Here is a 15561-nt window from a genome sequence, read left to right on the forward strand (position 1 = left end):
CTCACTCTGAATTCCTGAGTAGCTCCCCACTGCTCTTAGGACAGAGCCCCAAATCTTTAACATAAATCCTGCCCCGGCCACCTCCCAAGCATCCTCTTCTGAGCCTCCAGATGAATTAACTCCTGAATGTACTGTCTTGTGCTGTCTTGCACTCACAGCTACCTCTGCCTGGAATGCTCTTCCAGGTCCCCTTCGTGTTTTAGGCCACAGCTTTAATGTCATGTCCTCAGGGAGCCTTTTCTGACCCCTCGGTGAGGTTTCCCTATCTGCTCGACAGCACCCTGAGAGTCTCCTTGGTAACACCAATCGCACTTGTAATTTCCTGCTCCATATCTGTCTGTCCGCCAGACTGTGCAAGGGAAACCTATCAGTCTCCTTCACACTGACTGCCTGGCATCGTGCCTGGCATCGTGCCAGGCAGACTTGTTTGGTGAATGAAGAAATGAATGAATGAAGCGCTCTGACTATGACAGGGGTGCTTAGCTACTTAACTAAAAAGAAAAATTGAGCAGAAACACAAAAAGTCATAAACATGTGCTGCGGATTCCTCCCTCACTGTAGACATCAAAGTGTGGACTTTAGCCAAGCTGCTTACATCTTGACTAACGCCTGAAACTCTGGCAAACCCACTGTGTGCCTCTCTTACCCTTCAAGTCCTGTTCCTTCCCTGACAGGGCCTGGTCTCTCCAATTCTGTCTAGGAGACAATGTACTTATTCTTTAACAAAAGTTAACATCATGCCTGTTTATCAAAAGTCTTAGCAACGCAAGAAACACCAGTAACCAGCTACCAGCATAACACAGGGTAAGGCTCTCCTCTGCCCTGGGAACCGCATGCATGCTAGTTCAGGGGGCATGTGGCTGGCCTCTCATCTTCAAATAATACCAGTTTCCCTCCAGTTCTTAATTTGCCAAGCATTTCTACATTGTATCCTAGAGTGTGTCTTCATGATACCCTGAAAAGGGAGCTGATCTGCCCAACTTGGTAAGAAAGGAGGTGTAGAGAGGGGGAATAGCTAACCCAAGGTCACAGGCTAGTTGGTGGTACATGCAGGTAGTGGACACTGTTGGACTCAGTCTCTTACAGTAAAGATGATTCCATCCCCACCCCCTTTAAGCTCAGCCCCTAGATTGGAATGTGGAGGAACATTTTTAAGGTGCCCCAAAAGCAGATTGGGGATGTCAGGTTGGGTGGCCTTCCCCCAAACCTGCATGCTTAGAAACCCTTCAAACATCCAGGAGGCTTGTGCCAGCTCTGACACTCCCTTGCTGTGTGATCCTGGGCATCTCCTGCACCTTTCTGTGCCTGGTGCCGGGTAGTATGAGAACTGGAGACAGGAGATACAAAAAGCCTCCTCTGGGATCCTCCTCCTCTTCTGTACCCCAAGCCTGCACTGGGAGGGCCTACCCAAGGCATTTAAGAACTGCGCTGACTCCCTGTCAAGAGGTTAGGGACCTGCGTAGGGAGCTGGGGACCATCAGGGAAATTCGGCCAAGAAGAAACAGCCCACATGCTCTCTGAAGGAGCCCCATTAGGAAGCCGGAGGCCAAAGGAAACTTGGCCACGCTGGAGGGGAGGGAGCGCTGGATTTGTTTAAAACCCATGGAGCAGGAGGTCCAAGGAATAAACACTTGAGCAGCCCTGAATAACCCCCACCTCAGGAATGAGCACAGAGACTAGCGTTTAGGGGAAACCAAAATGACGGGGCTGAGGAGGCCTGATGTCAGCCCCCACCCGACCTACACATGGTGGGTCAACAATCCACAGTGGAGATCCAGCTCCTCAGTCTGCCTAAGCCTTCAGCCATCTGGCCCCAGCAACATCCCCTGCCCACTTTCTCTCCTCTCTCCTGGCTCTCATGCCCAGGTGCCACACTGGTCTCTCCCAGGGCACTTCCTGTGCTCTCACACCTCTGGTCCTCTGCTCACACAGGTTCCCCCACCTGGGATTTCTGTCCAGTTCGGATGCCACCTGCTCAGTGAAGCTTTCTCTCGTCTCTCTAGCCAGGAGGGAGCCCTCCCCCGGCAGGATATCTCTAGCTCTTCAAGAGATATGGAACCTAGCCTAAGGATCTGTGCAGACACTTAATAGACTGGCAGATGCTCCCTCAAAACAGTGGTTATGACCCTGTTTTTTCCTCTGTTGCACTGGGATTGGCATATAGTGAGCGTCCAATAAACCTCTCTAGAATTATGAACAAATGAATGATCCTCTAAGTATCACTGTCTCCTTCTCCCCACAACATGATAAATTTTAATCATCCTTCCAGCCTAGCAAATAAGTTAGATATCAGGCAAAACTTTCCAATTTAAGCTTAAGGTTGCACAAGAAAAGCTATAGTTGCATCTGAGCAAGCACTCTCACTGGGTGATCTCACCAAATCCCCACACCACCCTGTGAGATAAAACCTATCATCTGGCTGTACCAGGAGGAAATGAATACTCAGAAGCGATGATGTGACTTGACCCAAGTCCCTGTGGGCAAGTGGAAGAGCCAGGCTCCAAACCTGAGTCTGTGTGATGCCAAAGTCTGGCATCTTCCTGATAGGTTGGGGGGCTTCTTGTAAGGCTCTGAAAAGTGCCATCAAGGCAAGGTGACCTCTATTTCTTTGGTGGTTTTTAAAGAGAAACAGTTCTCTTTCTGAATAACTTAGGTCAGGATGGGCTCAGAAACAGACTGGATGATCAAACCCCAAAGTCTCACCACCTTTTATTGCCAATATACTGAACCCTTAAGCCAAGTGCGGGTCCACAGGGAGGGAGCTCCCTGCCACTGAAACTGTCCAAGCAGTTCATTCCAGGGGTCAGGTTCTTGACAAGGAGGTAGGTTGGGTCCAAGATGGTCTCTAAGCAATAATTTCACTATCACTGACTCCGGAGAGGCAAGTGGTGGTGCAGGGGGAGACAGATAGTAGCGGGAAGAGAAGAGAGCGGAAAGAATGTGAGGGGGCTCCAGATCTGGCCAGAGAAGAGCTTGATCCCCGGGGAGTCATGGCGGCACTCCTCCTGTCACAGGAGTACCACACTGCCCCCACCTGGGCCCCTGCAGACTTGGCAGCATCAGAGAAGTGGAGGCGGCTCTGTGCCTGGGATTGAGGCATGCCCTCCTCAGATCTACATGGTGACTTATAGTCCCTTCACATGGCACAGAAGGGGGCCAGGAGAAAGAATCAGAGGCGCCTGTTCATTGGGAAAGACACCGAAGAGAAGTAGGCGGCCTCCACTCCCAGACGGAGAGGTGATCCTGAGGCCCTTGAGAGGTGATTGAAAAGTCAGGGCTTTCCTTCCAGGAACGACCACCCCTCCCTAAAACAACCCCCAAAAGCCCAGCCTGAGCCAAATGGGTTCCTCTCTTGGGGTTTCAGAATCCCCGTTGCCCAGTTCCTTCTCCCTGGTGCCGGTGCCTATCCCACTCAGTGCCAGTCCTCAGCAAACCCCTTCTCTGAGGACCTATTACTGGGAGATGCTGGGGAGACCAGATCGCTGGGCGCAGGGTCCCCAAGTGTCTCCTGGTCTCTGACAGCCGCCAACTTAGCTGTCCGGCTCCATTCTCCACCCCATTAGACCACAGAAAGATCGGCAGCCCCAGAGTGCCCCGACCTAGCTCTCCGAATGCGCCAGGCTCGGCCACCCACGACGCCTCAAGCCGAGCCTCAGCCGACCGGCCTCAGCGTCCCGGGGCACTCAGGTCCAAATGGATCCAGCCGCTTGGAAATTGTCCTCGACTTCCGAACGGGACTCAGCCCAGATGCCCAAGGTGTCTAAGCCCTCCCAAGTCCAGGACTTCTTGGCGCCCCAGGCCAGAACCGTACCAAGTGAGACCGAACCGAATCAGCCATCCCGAGCCCTCCAAACCCCACCAGGTCCAGCTGCCAGAACCGAGCTCGCCGCGGCCGGCCCCGGCGGAACCCAGCACTGCGCAGCCGGGCGAGCCGAGCCCTGCCCGCGCGACCCCGACTCCACGCCCTCCGAGAGCTGCAGCCGGCGCCCAGCCCCACCGCGGCGCTGCCGCGGACCGTGAGAGGCCCGGCCGGGCGCGACGCTCACCATAGCTTGCGTGCTCCGCTCCGGCCCCGCGCCGCGCCCCGCGCCCGACTCCCGACTCTCGGCTCTCGGCCGCTTTCCTCGGACGCTCGGCTCGGCAGGCTGGCCCCGGCGGCGCGCTCGGCTCCCCGCGGGCGAGCGCGGCCTGGGCGCCGAGTCCCCGGGAGGCGGGCCCGGCCTGGGGCCAATGGCGGGGCGCAGGGCCCGCGCGGCGCGGCCAATCACAGCCGGAGATCGGCGCCCCCGCCCGCCGGGCCCTTAACCCTCGGCGCGCCAGGCGCAGGGTCTGGCTGCGCGCGGACCCCGAGGGCGCGCGGGCTAAGAGCTCGCCGGGACCCTCTTCGGAGGCGGGCGGAGGCCAGCCAGAGGCTCGGCTGTGTCCTGCGCGCGGCGCCGGGAGCCTGGGCGACCTTTGTCTCCAGCCTGGCGCCCGCACGGACTGTGACCCAGGGCGCTGCAGCTGCGTGTGTGTTTATGTGGGGTGTGTGCGCGCACGCTCGTGTGCAGTGTGTGTGTGTGAGAGAGAGGGGGGGGAGGAGACAAAAAGCGGGGAGGGAGAGATCCCGCGTGCCGGTGTGTTTAGATTTGAGGGAAAGACAGAGACTGACAATATTTGGGGTTCGTGAGTGTGTGCTTCGCCGTGCGTTTGTGGGTGTACGGGCGAGAGAGGCGCAGAGAAGGGAAGGCGGCGGGAAGGCCGCCGAGAGGACCGAGGGCTCTCCATGCCTGCGCTTATATGTCGAGGGGAGAAACCGTGTGTACATGTACGTTGTGTGGTGAGTGAGTGAAGGAGGAAGGAACAGAAAAGCTGTGTGTCTGCATTTCCAGGCTGTGTGATCGGTACGTTTGGGGCCTGCTGTACATGCGCGGTAGAAAGCGACTTTGTGTCCCTGTTGTAAACAGAGACCAAATTCCTGTGGTTTTGTGGTGTTGTGTGTGTATGTGTAAGTGCGCACACATGAGAGGGGCACGGTTGTAATTTGATACACTGTGTATGTGACCCAGTTTATAGGAGGGAAAAACGTGTAGTGAAAGTGTGTTTTGTTTGTGTGACTTTGTGACCATCTATATTTGTGTTGTGTTGACAAAGAGAAACAAATTATGCCACTGTACAGAGGGCATAATGAGTGTATGTTCAGGAAAAACAGAAGACATCTGGGAGCTGGTGGGGTTTGGGCTTTAAAGGATGTGTAAGAGTTCATGAGGCCAGAAGGAAAGGTTTGGGGAATCTTGCCTACCAGCGGTGGGGTGGGAGAGGGATGAGGGAGGTGAACTGCCTGGGGACAGAGGTGCATGCTGGAAGAGAGGGTACCTACTGTGCAGCCACCCCTGCTTAGGAGCTGGCTCAGGGTGACTCGGCCCCCAGAGGAGAGACGGTCAAGGCACAGAGCACCAGGTTCCAACGGGAGCCATCTGCTCCTGGACAGTGTGTATGGCAACCCGGAGAATTGGGAGGCAGCTGTGTGGAAAGAACTCTCCCTGCTCTTATTCAACAGCACTCTAAATTCTTCAATGTGGAGGAAAAGACACTGGGTGGAGGGCCACTTGTCAAAATTCTCAAAGCATGTTGAGTGCCCCAGATGGGGAGCATGATGGAGAGGGGAGGGTTGGGCCATGCTCTAAAGGTGACCAGGTCTTCTCTGGCCCAGACACTCTCTCCATCCTGGAGGGTAGGTAACTTACACCATCAGCTGTCCAGGCCTGGGGCTTCAATGCCTGACCATTCCTCCAGTGTCTTCCTGGGAATCACAGCCTGATACCAAGAGGGACATTCTGAGATGTAGGGAGATGTGAAAATGGAGCCCAGTTATCCTGGCTCTCCACTTGCTAACAATGTGATCGTGGGGAATTCCCTTCTCCTCTCTGGGCCTGTTTTCTCCTCTGTTAAATGGGATTTGTAATTCCTGCCCACCTTCCTGTACTAATGTGAAGATTAAATGAGTTAATGTACACGTGGGCCCTCCGTTAAGCATTCCTGCATTTACATGAAGATAAAAGATAAACAACTAATCTATGCTGTCAGAAGTCACGCTAGTGTTACCTCTGGGGAGGGAATGACTAGAAAGGGAGTAGCAGGGGGACTTTCTGGGTGCTGGTAATGTGGTCTCAGGACGAAGGGCCGGGTTCAAGGATGTGCTCAGTTTGTGAAGCCTCCTTAGAATGCGTGTGTTTTCTCTATGTTATATTCCAACAATGAGCTCTGAAAAGAGAAAAGAAATTTGTATATCCTGACCACCTTTCATTCACTCACACAATGGGCAGCAACTGAGTTGAGTTTGGGGATACAGCAGTGAACCGGATTTGATCCTGGCTCCACGAAGAACACTGAGAGGCTGTGGTTCTCACTTCTGAAAGGAGAACCCTGGCTGTGGGGAGGAGCTTACCCAAAGCCCCTCCCTGGGCTGGCAGCAGAAGCAGGACAAGCCCTGCAGCCTCCCAGTGTCACTGTGACTGTATATTTTCCATTGGGCCAGCCTGCTTAGGGACTCGGGAAATAAGGTTTGCTGCCAACTCTGACCCACACCCAGCTCCTTGGGGATCTTCAGATCTCCTCCAAATAGCCTTCTGCGATGTTCTACGCAGTAGATGCTGTGATTCCCACCCCACCTTCTATTGCAGATGAGAAAAATTAATGTTCAGAGAGAGAAAGTGACTTTTCCAAGGAGGCACAGCAAGTCTGAGAGGATTTGCTACTATGCTGGCATCACGTTGCTTCTGTTGGCATTTGTGGGTTCAGTGTCCTCTCTGACAGACATGAGCAGTTGTGTGGCAGGAGAACATGTTTTCCTTGTCAGATTCCTAGAGATTGGGTGGTGACAGGTGCTTCCTTCAAATACCCAGGTCTCTGGGCACCACCGATTGCTTAGTCGGAGCATTAGGGCTCAAATTGGCAGGAAACCCAACTTAAAGTGGAAAGTACAGGAGTAGAACTAACTTTAGGTATGTGTGTGGAGAAGCTAAAATGATGTCATCAGGATTCAATGTCATTCTTTCCATCTCAAGATGGTTTCCTATCTGGGGGCTTTATTGTCTGATAGCCTCTCTCCTCATGATCACAAGACAGCTGCCAGCAGCATCAGCCATGCATCCTGGTCTTTCAGGGACTCCAGCAGAAATAGGAACTCTGTTTCTCAACAGTTCCAACAACATTCCTGAAACTGAATTTCACTGGCTCTTACTGAGACATGTGTCCATTCTTCAGCCAGTCACTGTGGCCAGTGGCTCTGATTGACCAAGCCAAGCAGAGCAGAATGAGGGCCTCAGAAGCACCTGGCATTTGCATCTAGGTGTGGTTTCTGTCTGTCCGCGCCTCAGGATTCACTAGGGTACAAGAAAAATCTCTGAGAATTTGTGGAGAGGCTTCTTTTTCACAGCGCTTCAATAAATGGCAATGGTTATTATTGGTATTATTCTTCCTCTGTTTTGTCTGTGTTATCACCTTGTACAGAACAGATGTTTGGTAATGTCTAGTATACAGTAGGTGCTTGAAGAACACTTAGTGGTTGCCTTTTTATTTATTTATTTATTTTTGGACCTATGCCATGGTCCAAGTCAGATAGAGGCCGGACAAAATGGGCAGCCCACAGGCATGCAGACAGAATGAAACTTGTTATAAGGGCTTTGCACTTCTTTTATTTTGTTTTGTCTTCCATAACTGAACTGAAATGACAATCTAGAACTCTGGACAGGGTCCGGGGTGGGGGTGGGAGGCAGGTAATCAAACTTTCCAGGAACAGACTCCCACGACATAGACATTTACCAGCCTGCCTGGGAGGATATTGTCAGGAAGGCATCGGAAGAAGCGCATTGAGAGGCTGACAGGCAAGGGGACCGGCAGAGCTTGTCAGACCTAATTTGACTATTTCTTGGCCCATCCACTCCTGCAGAGAGGTCACACGGGGTGAGGCTGGGACCAGGATGTCCCAGCCTGACCCCTTCCCATTGGGCCACCAGCTACTCTGATTCAATTGGGCAGTTTGAGTTTCTATGAGGGGTCGGAGGTCCAGTAAGTCCTGATCTACAATAGCTGCTACTTAGCAAGTATGTGCTGGGCCCCATACCAAGCACTTTACGTGATTTAAATCCAGGACCAATGAAATATATTTTGGATACTTATATTAACTGTGCTCTTGCTTTACTTTTTCTACTGTTTTCTCCCTTTGCCCTGATTTCTAAACTTAATTTCAAATATAAAATAAAATGTCTTTTTTTCCAATTTCAAATGAATTCATATATGTTCACTGCAAAATAATGTGAACAAGACAGAAATAAATACAGTGGGAAAAAAATCCCATTTCCCTCACCTCAGGTATTAACCACTGTTAACTCCTTGGTGTGATTCTGCATTTAGCTGTATTGATGGGTGTGTCTGTTTTGTGAAAGGAAAACCATTACCCACCTGTGCATAGCCTCCCTTCCTCCCTGCCTTTGAGGAAGGAAACTTGGTAGTTCAGGCAGCTTCAGTCTGGCGCAATGCTGCGAATCTGGGGGATGTGACAAGGGAAAGGAAAAAAACAAGCTGAGAGAGAAAGAGCAGAGGTTGCTGGGGTGGAAGGGATGGGGAAAGGCTGGGGCAGGGGCCAAGGACGTAAGAGCCAGGGGAGGCTGAGCTCTCCAGGGGGCTTGAGGGAATCAGAACACAGATATGGGGGCTGCTGTGCTGTTCAGACAGTGGGAAGGAAGGCCAGAAAAAGAGAGAGAGCGGGGAAAGGAAAGGGAATTTTAAGATGTTTTATTGATATTATGAATGAAATCTGCTTTAACATTTTAAAAAAGAATAAATATTTAAACTGCTTTTTCAGTGTTTTTTGAGGCAGAGCAACTGGTGTTTCTAATTCAATAGGTCTCAGTTTTCCCAGATTACTTTTTTATAAACAAAAAAATGAGATTATGTAGTTATAATGTCAATGCTAAAATGAATTTCCTACTTACTATATGCTAGGCACTGTGCTAAGTACTCTCCCATATTAATTTTTTAAATTCTAAAATAGCCCAGCGGGGATAGTTACTACTATTATCCTATTTCACGAGTGAGGAAGCTGGGGCTCAGAGAGGTGAAGCAACTTACCCAAAGTCACACAGCCAGCAAGTGAGGCTCTGAGATGGATAACATTTTCTACATTAAGAACCTAAAGCTAAGTGGGACATATATAGTCACTAGTCCAGGGTAAAACAGCTTTTAAGTTGTGTTATGGGATCTGAACTCCCTGTGTCTTCTCTGAAGGACCATACAGGACTTGGAGTTGTGGTGGGATCTGAGCTGCATCTCAGTTACTTAGGTACAAATTCACAGGCCCTAAAGGCTAGACCTGAACAAGTTGTGAAAAGCTTATTATTTATTCCCATCCCTTTTTCAGTTTTGAATCTCTTCTGCAGTTTCCCCTGCAGAGGTCACCCGGCCAAGTCTGAACACCTCTATAGATGGGAGACTCACTACTTTTGCAGATCTCAGAGCCAGGGAAACATAACTGAGAAAATAGGCCAGGCTGGAGCGGCAAAGCAGAAAAAATGCCTGAGAATTAGCTGAGATCAGCAAAGGGAGGTAGTCAGAGGGGACAGGAGTGCAGAGAGAGTGGAAAACCATTTCCCCAAAGGCTTTTCCTGATAAAAACAGCCCTTTAATATATGGCCACTCTCAACTGAGTGAGTAAGGATATGGTTTTTTTCAAGGAACCAAGTCATCCCAGAACCAGACTACCAAAAATCCAGCATAATTCTCTTTTTGCCTTGGCTGCTAGGAAGCTCTTAGGTAAGTTATATATTCAACCTAATTAACTAATTCAATCCAGATACCTGATAGATTTCTCTCTTTCTCTTTCTAGTGACTTTCAATCTCTCTTTTTAAATTGATGTTTTATAATGTTTTCTTTAACACTGAGCAGCTACCTTGTTGCATTTTTGTAAATGGAGGAAATACTGATTATAAACAAAAGCACTTTGTAATGTGGATTTGTTGGTTGACAACTGGAGAAAGTCAGATCGTGGAGGAATGGGATGGGACAGAAGACTGGGCCAAGGTGGGTGAATGTAAGAGGGAAAGGATGTCAAAACCAAATTAGCAACAGTGATTGTTGATCATATGGGGAAGATGTGCTTGGTGCTGGAGATATTCAGCATGGTCAGGGGTGCTGAAGAGGGAGTAGCTGAGTGTGAGGGATGGAGTGTGCAGGTCAAGAGAGAAGGGAAGAGTGTTCCAGCAGTGGGAACAGCCTGTGCAAAGACCCAGACATGGGAAAGGAGCTGGAAGACAGGAAGAAGTGGCTGGAGCACAAGGGCAGTGAGGACAGTAGGTGAACTAGAACTCAAGGTGATAGAGCCAGGCCAGGCTTTTATCCTAAAGCCTGAGTGCTCATGTTCTCAGGAAAGCTTTCCTGGGAATCTGGACTCACGGACAAGGCCAGGCCTGGGAGACCCAGATCAGGGGCTGTTTCCCACATCTGGGTGTCTTTGACCAAAGCAGCTACAACCATTGGACTGTGGGTGCAGGTAAGGGCAGCAGAAAGGCATCGAGCCAGGGGCTCTTGAAGAACCAGGTCGCCCAGCTCTGCTGACACGAGTGGGAACTCCCCATGGGCTGCCTAGCCAGCCAGAGCCGAGGATGCAAACTCAGGGTTTCATCCAGGCCAGGAGGTGGTCAGGAACCCACAGAAAGACCCCATCTGACCAGGACTGGGGACCATGGGATGTGCTTCCACTCTGGAGTCATACTCTTTGAATGGATTCTGGCCTCATCTGAATGAGCCTGGGCAAGGCTCTTTGTATCTCTGAACTTTCTGTCTTAAGTGAGAGTAACATTACCTGCACCAAAGGGTTGTTTTAAAATTTGGATGAATGAAGAGAACTGAAAGTTTTATCATAAAGTATTATTCAACAAATGTTCATTCCCCAACTTCAGGAAAAGAGGCCCTTGATGTAGCCACTCCTGTAACCCACACCCTGTCTACATCTCAAGTCTGATTAGGACTCCTACATTTGTACCCCCACAGCCCCTGGTATTACTTCCTACCTAACACAGCACTTCCCACTCTGTCTAGTCTGCTTATTCTGTTGGCCTTCCCTGTCTGATCCCAGCTCTGTAGCCCTGGAAACAAGGGCTAGCCTATAGTTGATGATCAATTAGTGTCTATCAAATTGTATTGAAGCTCTCTTCTAAAGAATGCAACCTGTTTAATGAGTACCTCCTCTCTGCATACACTAGCTTGTTCAGACTTCACATAAACCCAATTTTCACAGATGAAGATCCTGAGAGTCAGAGAAGTGAGGTGACTTGCTCCAAGTCACATGGCCTGTAAGTGACAACCCAGGATTGAACCCACCCTCTTTCAGATTTCAAAGTTCCTGCTCTTTACTGTGGCTCACTATAGTTCAGAGGGGAGAATCAGAGCTTCCAGCAATAGCTGCAAATGGCTGGGGGACCTTGGGGATTGGGATGGTCACTCAGAATCTCTGGGTGTTAGTCTCATCTATAAAATGAGGGGTTGGATCAGTGATTCTCAACCCTGGCAGCCTATTTAAATTATCTAGGGAGCTTTTAAAGCATACCAGTGCTTGGGCCTCACCTCAGGTCAAGTAAACCCGAATTTCTGAGGGTGGGTCCCAACGTTTACGAAACTCGCAGGTGATCTGATTGTGCAGTCAAGGCTGAGGACCCTGAACTAACCCATCAGTGAGTCCTGCTGCAAAAAGCCAGTCAGTCTGGCTGGTGCAAAGAGCAGGGCCTTAGAGCCAAGCAGATGTGGATTCTAATCCCAGATCTACTCTTTCCCATGTACCAAGAAGGCTCCGCGAAGTCTGAGGCCACACAGCTAGGAAGGGCATTGCGGGATTTGAATCCTGGTCTGCACTCAGGAACATTAGAGCCTAGACAGAGAGATAAGGGGCAGCGGGCAGGTCCACTTGCAGCCCGTGGCTCCCCTGGCACCGTGGCTCCCCTGAGTGTGGGCCAGATCTGTTGTGCAGATCCTGCAGCCACCCCTGCCCTTGACTCATGCTTTGGGCAGCAGATGTTGGGACAGCATAACATCACCCACACCTCAGCCATCTCCTCACCTACCTGTGCCCAGGCACCTCTCTATTTGCTGAGTCCGAGGCCCTGGACAGCAGGAGGCTCGTGGAGATGCACAAGGCAGTTTGCATGTGACTGGGGATATTGGCATACGTTACAGGAGCACGTTGGTGGGGAAGCTGATGCCAGCTGAAGGCACAAACAGACCTTGTAATTAAACACCTGCCCTGCCACTCACATGCGATGTGGCCTTGGAAGACCAGGGTACCTCTTTGAAACTCTACCAAATTTGTGTGAACATACAGCTCACAGGCTTCTCACCCAGTCTTTGACCATGCTGTCCCTTCACCTGGGGTGCCCGGCCCATCTCTCTTCCCTGTAGGTCACAGACCAAATGTTACCTCTTTAGACAGTCCTTTCCCCATCACCTAAGGAGGCCCCCTGTTTATTCTCTGTCACTATGTTTCCTTTATTCTGTTTGTCAGAACTTATAATTCACTACTTAGTTGCTTGATTATTTACTTACTGTCTTTCTCCTCAATCAGATTACAAAAGCCCACAAACGTAAGGACCACATCTTGTTTCTGTCATCTCTTTACAAGGTATAACTAACATGCCACAAAATTCATCCATTATAAATGCATAATTTCACGATTTTTAGTAAATTCACAGAGTGGCAGACCATCACCACAATCCAGCTTTTAGAACTTTCATTGCCCCCAAAAGATCCCTCAGACCTGTTTACGTATAATCCTTGTTTGCACCCTCACCCCAAGGCGATCACTGATCTGCTTTCTGCCTCTCTAGTTTTGCCTTTTTTGGAAATGTCACATAAATGGAATCACAGTCTGCGATCTTCTGTCTCTGGCTTTTCCCAGTGAGTGTAAAGTGTTTGTACTTCATCCATGTTGTGCATGTATCAGTAGTTGGTTTTCTATTGCTGAGTAGGTTTCCATGGTATGGATGCATGACATTTTGTTTATCCACTCGCCTTTCCAATTTTTGAATTGCTTCCAGTGTTTGTCGGTAGAGTGACACTGTTGTGAACATCTGCCTGTAAGTCTCTGTGTAGACATAGCTTTCATTTCACAATGGTAGATACCTAGATATCTATAGGCAAAATTGCCAGGTTGCATGGTAAGTGTATGTTCATCTTCTTCAGAGACTGCCAAACTGTTTGCCAAAGGGATTATATCATTTTACATTCCCAACAGCAGAGCAGGGGTGGTACCATGTCTCTTATTTACCAAAATATCCCAGGATTTGCCTGAGTGCCTGGTAGACAGTAAGTACTCAATGAAATGAATGAGTAAACAAATGTTGGCTAAATTGATATGAAAAAGCCCCTGCCAGGAGCCTGACATTGTGCTAACCACAGGGCCCGGGAAATTGTGCAAAGTACCCAGTGGGTGGGGAGGGTGAGGCGGATAAAGGGGCACAAAAATTTTCAAGCACAATATAAGTTGGTCACGGGGATAAGTATTACAGCATGGAGAATAAAGCCAGTGATTCCATAACATCTTCCTATATGCTGACAGATAGTAACTGCACTAGTGGGGATGTGGATTTAATAATATGGGTAACTGTTGAATCACTGTATTGTATACTAAAACCAGTATAAGATTGTATATCAACAGTGCTTCAATAAAAAAAAAATTGTCCAAAACGTCCAAAATATACATCCCCATAGCAGCACCTATGAGGCAAGTCATTCTTATACTTTAACACAAGGTGGGGAGATTTTCCCAGCTGAAATGTCCTTCATTCTTTAATCATGAGTTGGAGACAATATACCATGTTTCCATTTTGCCTTGGCTGAGAGGATGCTCAGAGCAGCATTCAGTTGTGAACTCCTGGAGGGCAGGGATCAGGGCCTGCTTGCGTCTGGTTCCCGGGGCTCAGCTCCGCCCCAGTGAGCTCTCTCAGCAAATGTCAGGTGGGTAGGATGAAATGGAAATGCAGTAACTCCATTGACTCGGAATATTTTAATCAACTATTTCCCAGTGATCCATAATTCTTTTTAACAGTTTGTATGTGTATTTTACTGCAGATGCTATAAATGTTACTTGGTGGTGTATAAATTATGAGTGATTAACCATGAAGAAAATAGAGTTCCTGCTCTTAAAAACATTTATACCTGCAAGGAAAGATAAATCACAAACAAAAATGGCTGTAGAGGAAATCAGGAAGTGATGAATGCCTTACAGGAATTATCACCGTCTCTAGGAGTCCACTTGCCAGATGGCTAAGGGAGCAGGAGAAGGAGCAAAGACTGGGGAGGGTGTAAGGACAGCTAAGCTTTCCAGAGGCAAATATTTATAAGGAAGTAAATGGGTTGGCTCTGGGGGAAACAGGCCCATCTTCCCTTGTAGGAGGTGGAAGCTAGTGGAAGGATCAGTTGGCTTAAGAATTCTTGGGAAAGTTTGTCTTGAAATGCATATCCTTTTTGGTCCAGAAGTTCTGTCTTTAGGAATTTCTGTTGTAGAAACAATTAAAGATATGCACAAAAATACAGCTGCAAAGCAGATGCACAAACTCCAAGAAGGGGCTAGTGGTTACCAAAGGGGAGGGGTGGGGGAGGGCCAGTGGGAAGGGAGGGAGAAGGGGATTGAGGGGTATTATGATTAGTATACATGGTGTGGATGGGATCCTGGGGAAGACAGTGTAGCACAGAGAAGACAAGTAGTGACTCTGTGGCATCTTACTACACTGATGGACAGTGACTGCAATGGGGTATGGGCGGGCACTCGATAATATGGGTGAATGTAGTAACCACATTATTTTTCATGTGAAACCTTTGTAAGAGTGTATATCAATGATACCTTAATAAAAAAAAGTAATTAATCTCAAAAAGTAAAAAAAAATACAGCTGTAGAGACATTCCCCCACAGAGTAGATTTTAATAGAAAACAGTTTTGCCTATCATTATGCTGGGAAAATCTCCATAGCTATTTAAAAAGTACAGGTGTGGGATAGTTATTGAAACGGAAGAATTTTCATGATCTGTGGTGGGATTAAGCAAAATCAGGGTAATGATATTGAATGCACCCTACAACTCAACAATTCTATCTTGGGTATTTACCCCAGAGGAGTTCGTGTTCCCATATATATAAGAAGACTTGTACCGGAATGTTCTGCAGCATGGTTTGCAAAAGCAGTCATCAGTGGAATAGGCAAAAGACACCATGGTCTCTTTAGCCCATGCAATGCAAATGGCAATAGATGAATGAATGAAGCAGGGTAACATGGCTCAACATGAACACACCTCTAGAACATAATGTTAAACCCAAAGGCAGGGTGCACGAAGACTTATGCAGAACTACACTATTCATCTGAAGTTCAACTATATCCAAAGCATGACTGGGAATGACAAACCCCAAACTTGGCTCAGGGTGGAGGTTGCAGGAGAGGGATTGCAAAAAAGAATCCAGAAGGCCTCAACCATATCTGTTAGGTTTCACACAAAAAAAAAGAAAGAAAGAAAAGAAAAAAGCTGAGGCAAACATGCAAAAA

The 15561-nt window shown here is 48.8% G+C and overlaps 1 protein-coding gene across 2 annotated transcripts in view; it reads right to left on the reverse strand.

Moving 5' to 3' along the window:
- The window catches only part of ECE1 (endothelin converting enzyme 1), a 106493-nt gene extending 102287 nt beyond the window's left edge, over window positions 1-4206 (reverse strand). Inside the window, exon 1 of one of the 2 annotated variants that reach the window (XM_073233346.1) lies at window positions 4047-4206. In XM_073233346.1, coding sequence (XP_073089447.1) covers window positions 4047-4049 — 3 coding nt within the window. In that variant the 5' untranslated portion in view covers window positions 4050-4206. The remainder of the gene's footprint in view (window positions 1-4046) is intronic. The other variant, XM_073233345.1, reaches the window with a different exon arrangement.
- Window positions 4207-15561: the final 11355 nt, after the last annotated feature.

This window comes from Manis javanica, chromosome 4 (assembly GCF_040802235.1).
Source record: "Manis javanica isolate MJ-LG chromosome 4, MJ_LKY, whole genome shotgun sequence".
Lineage (NCBI taxonomy): Eukaryota > Metazoa > Chordata > Mammalia > Pholidota > Manidae > Manis > Manis javanica.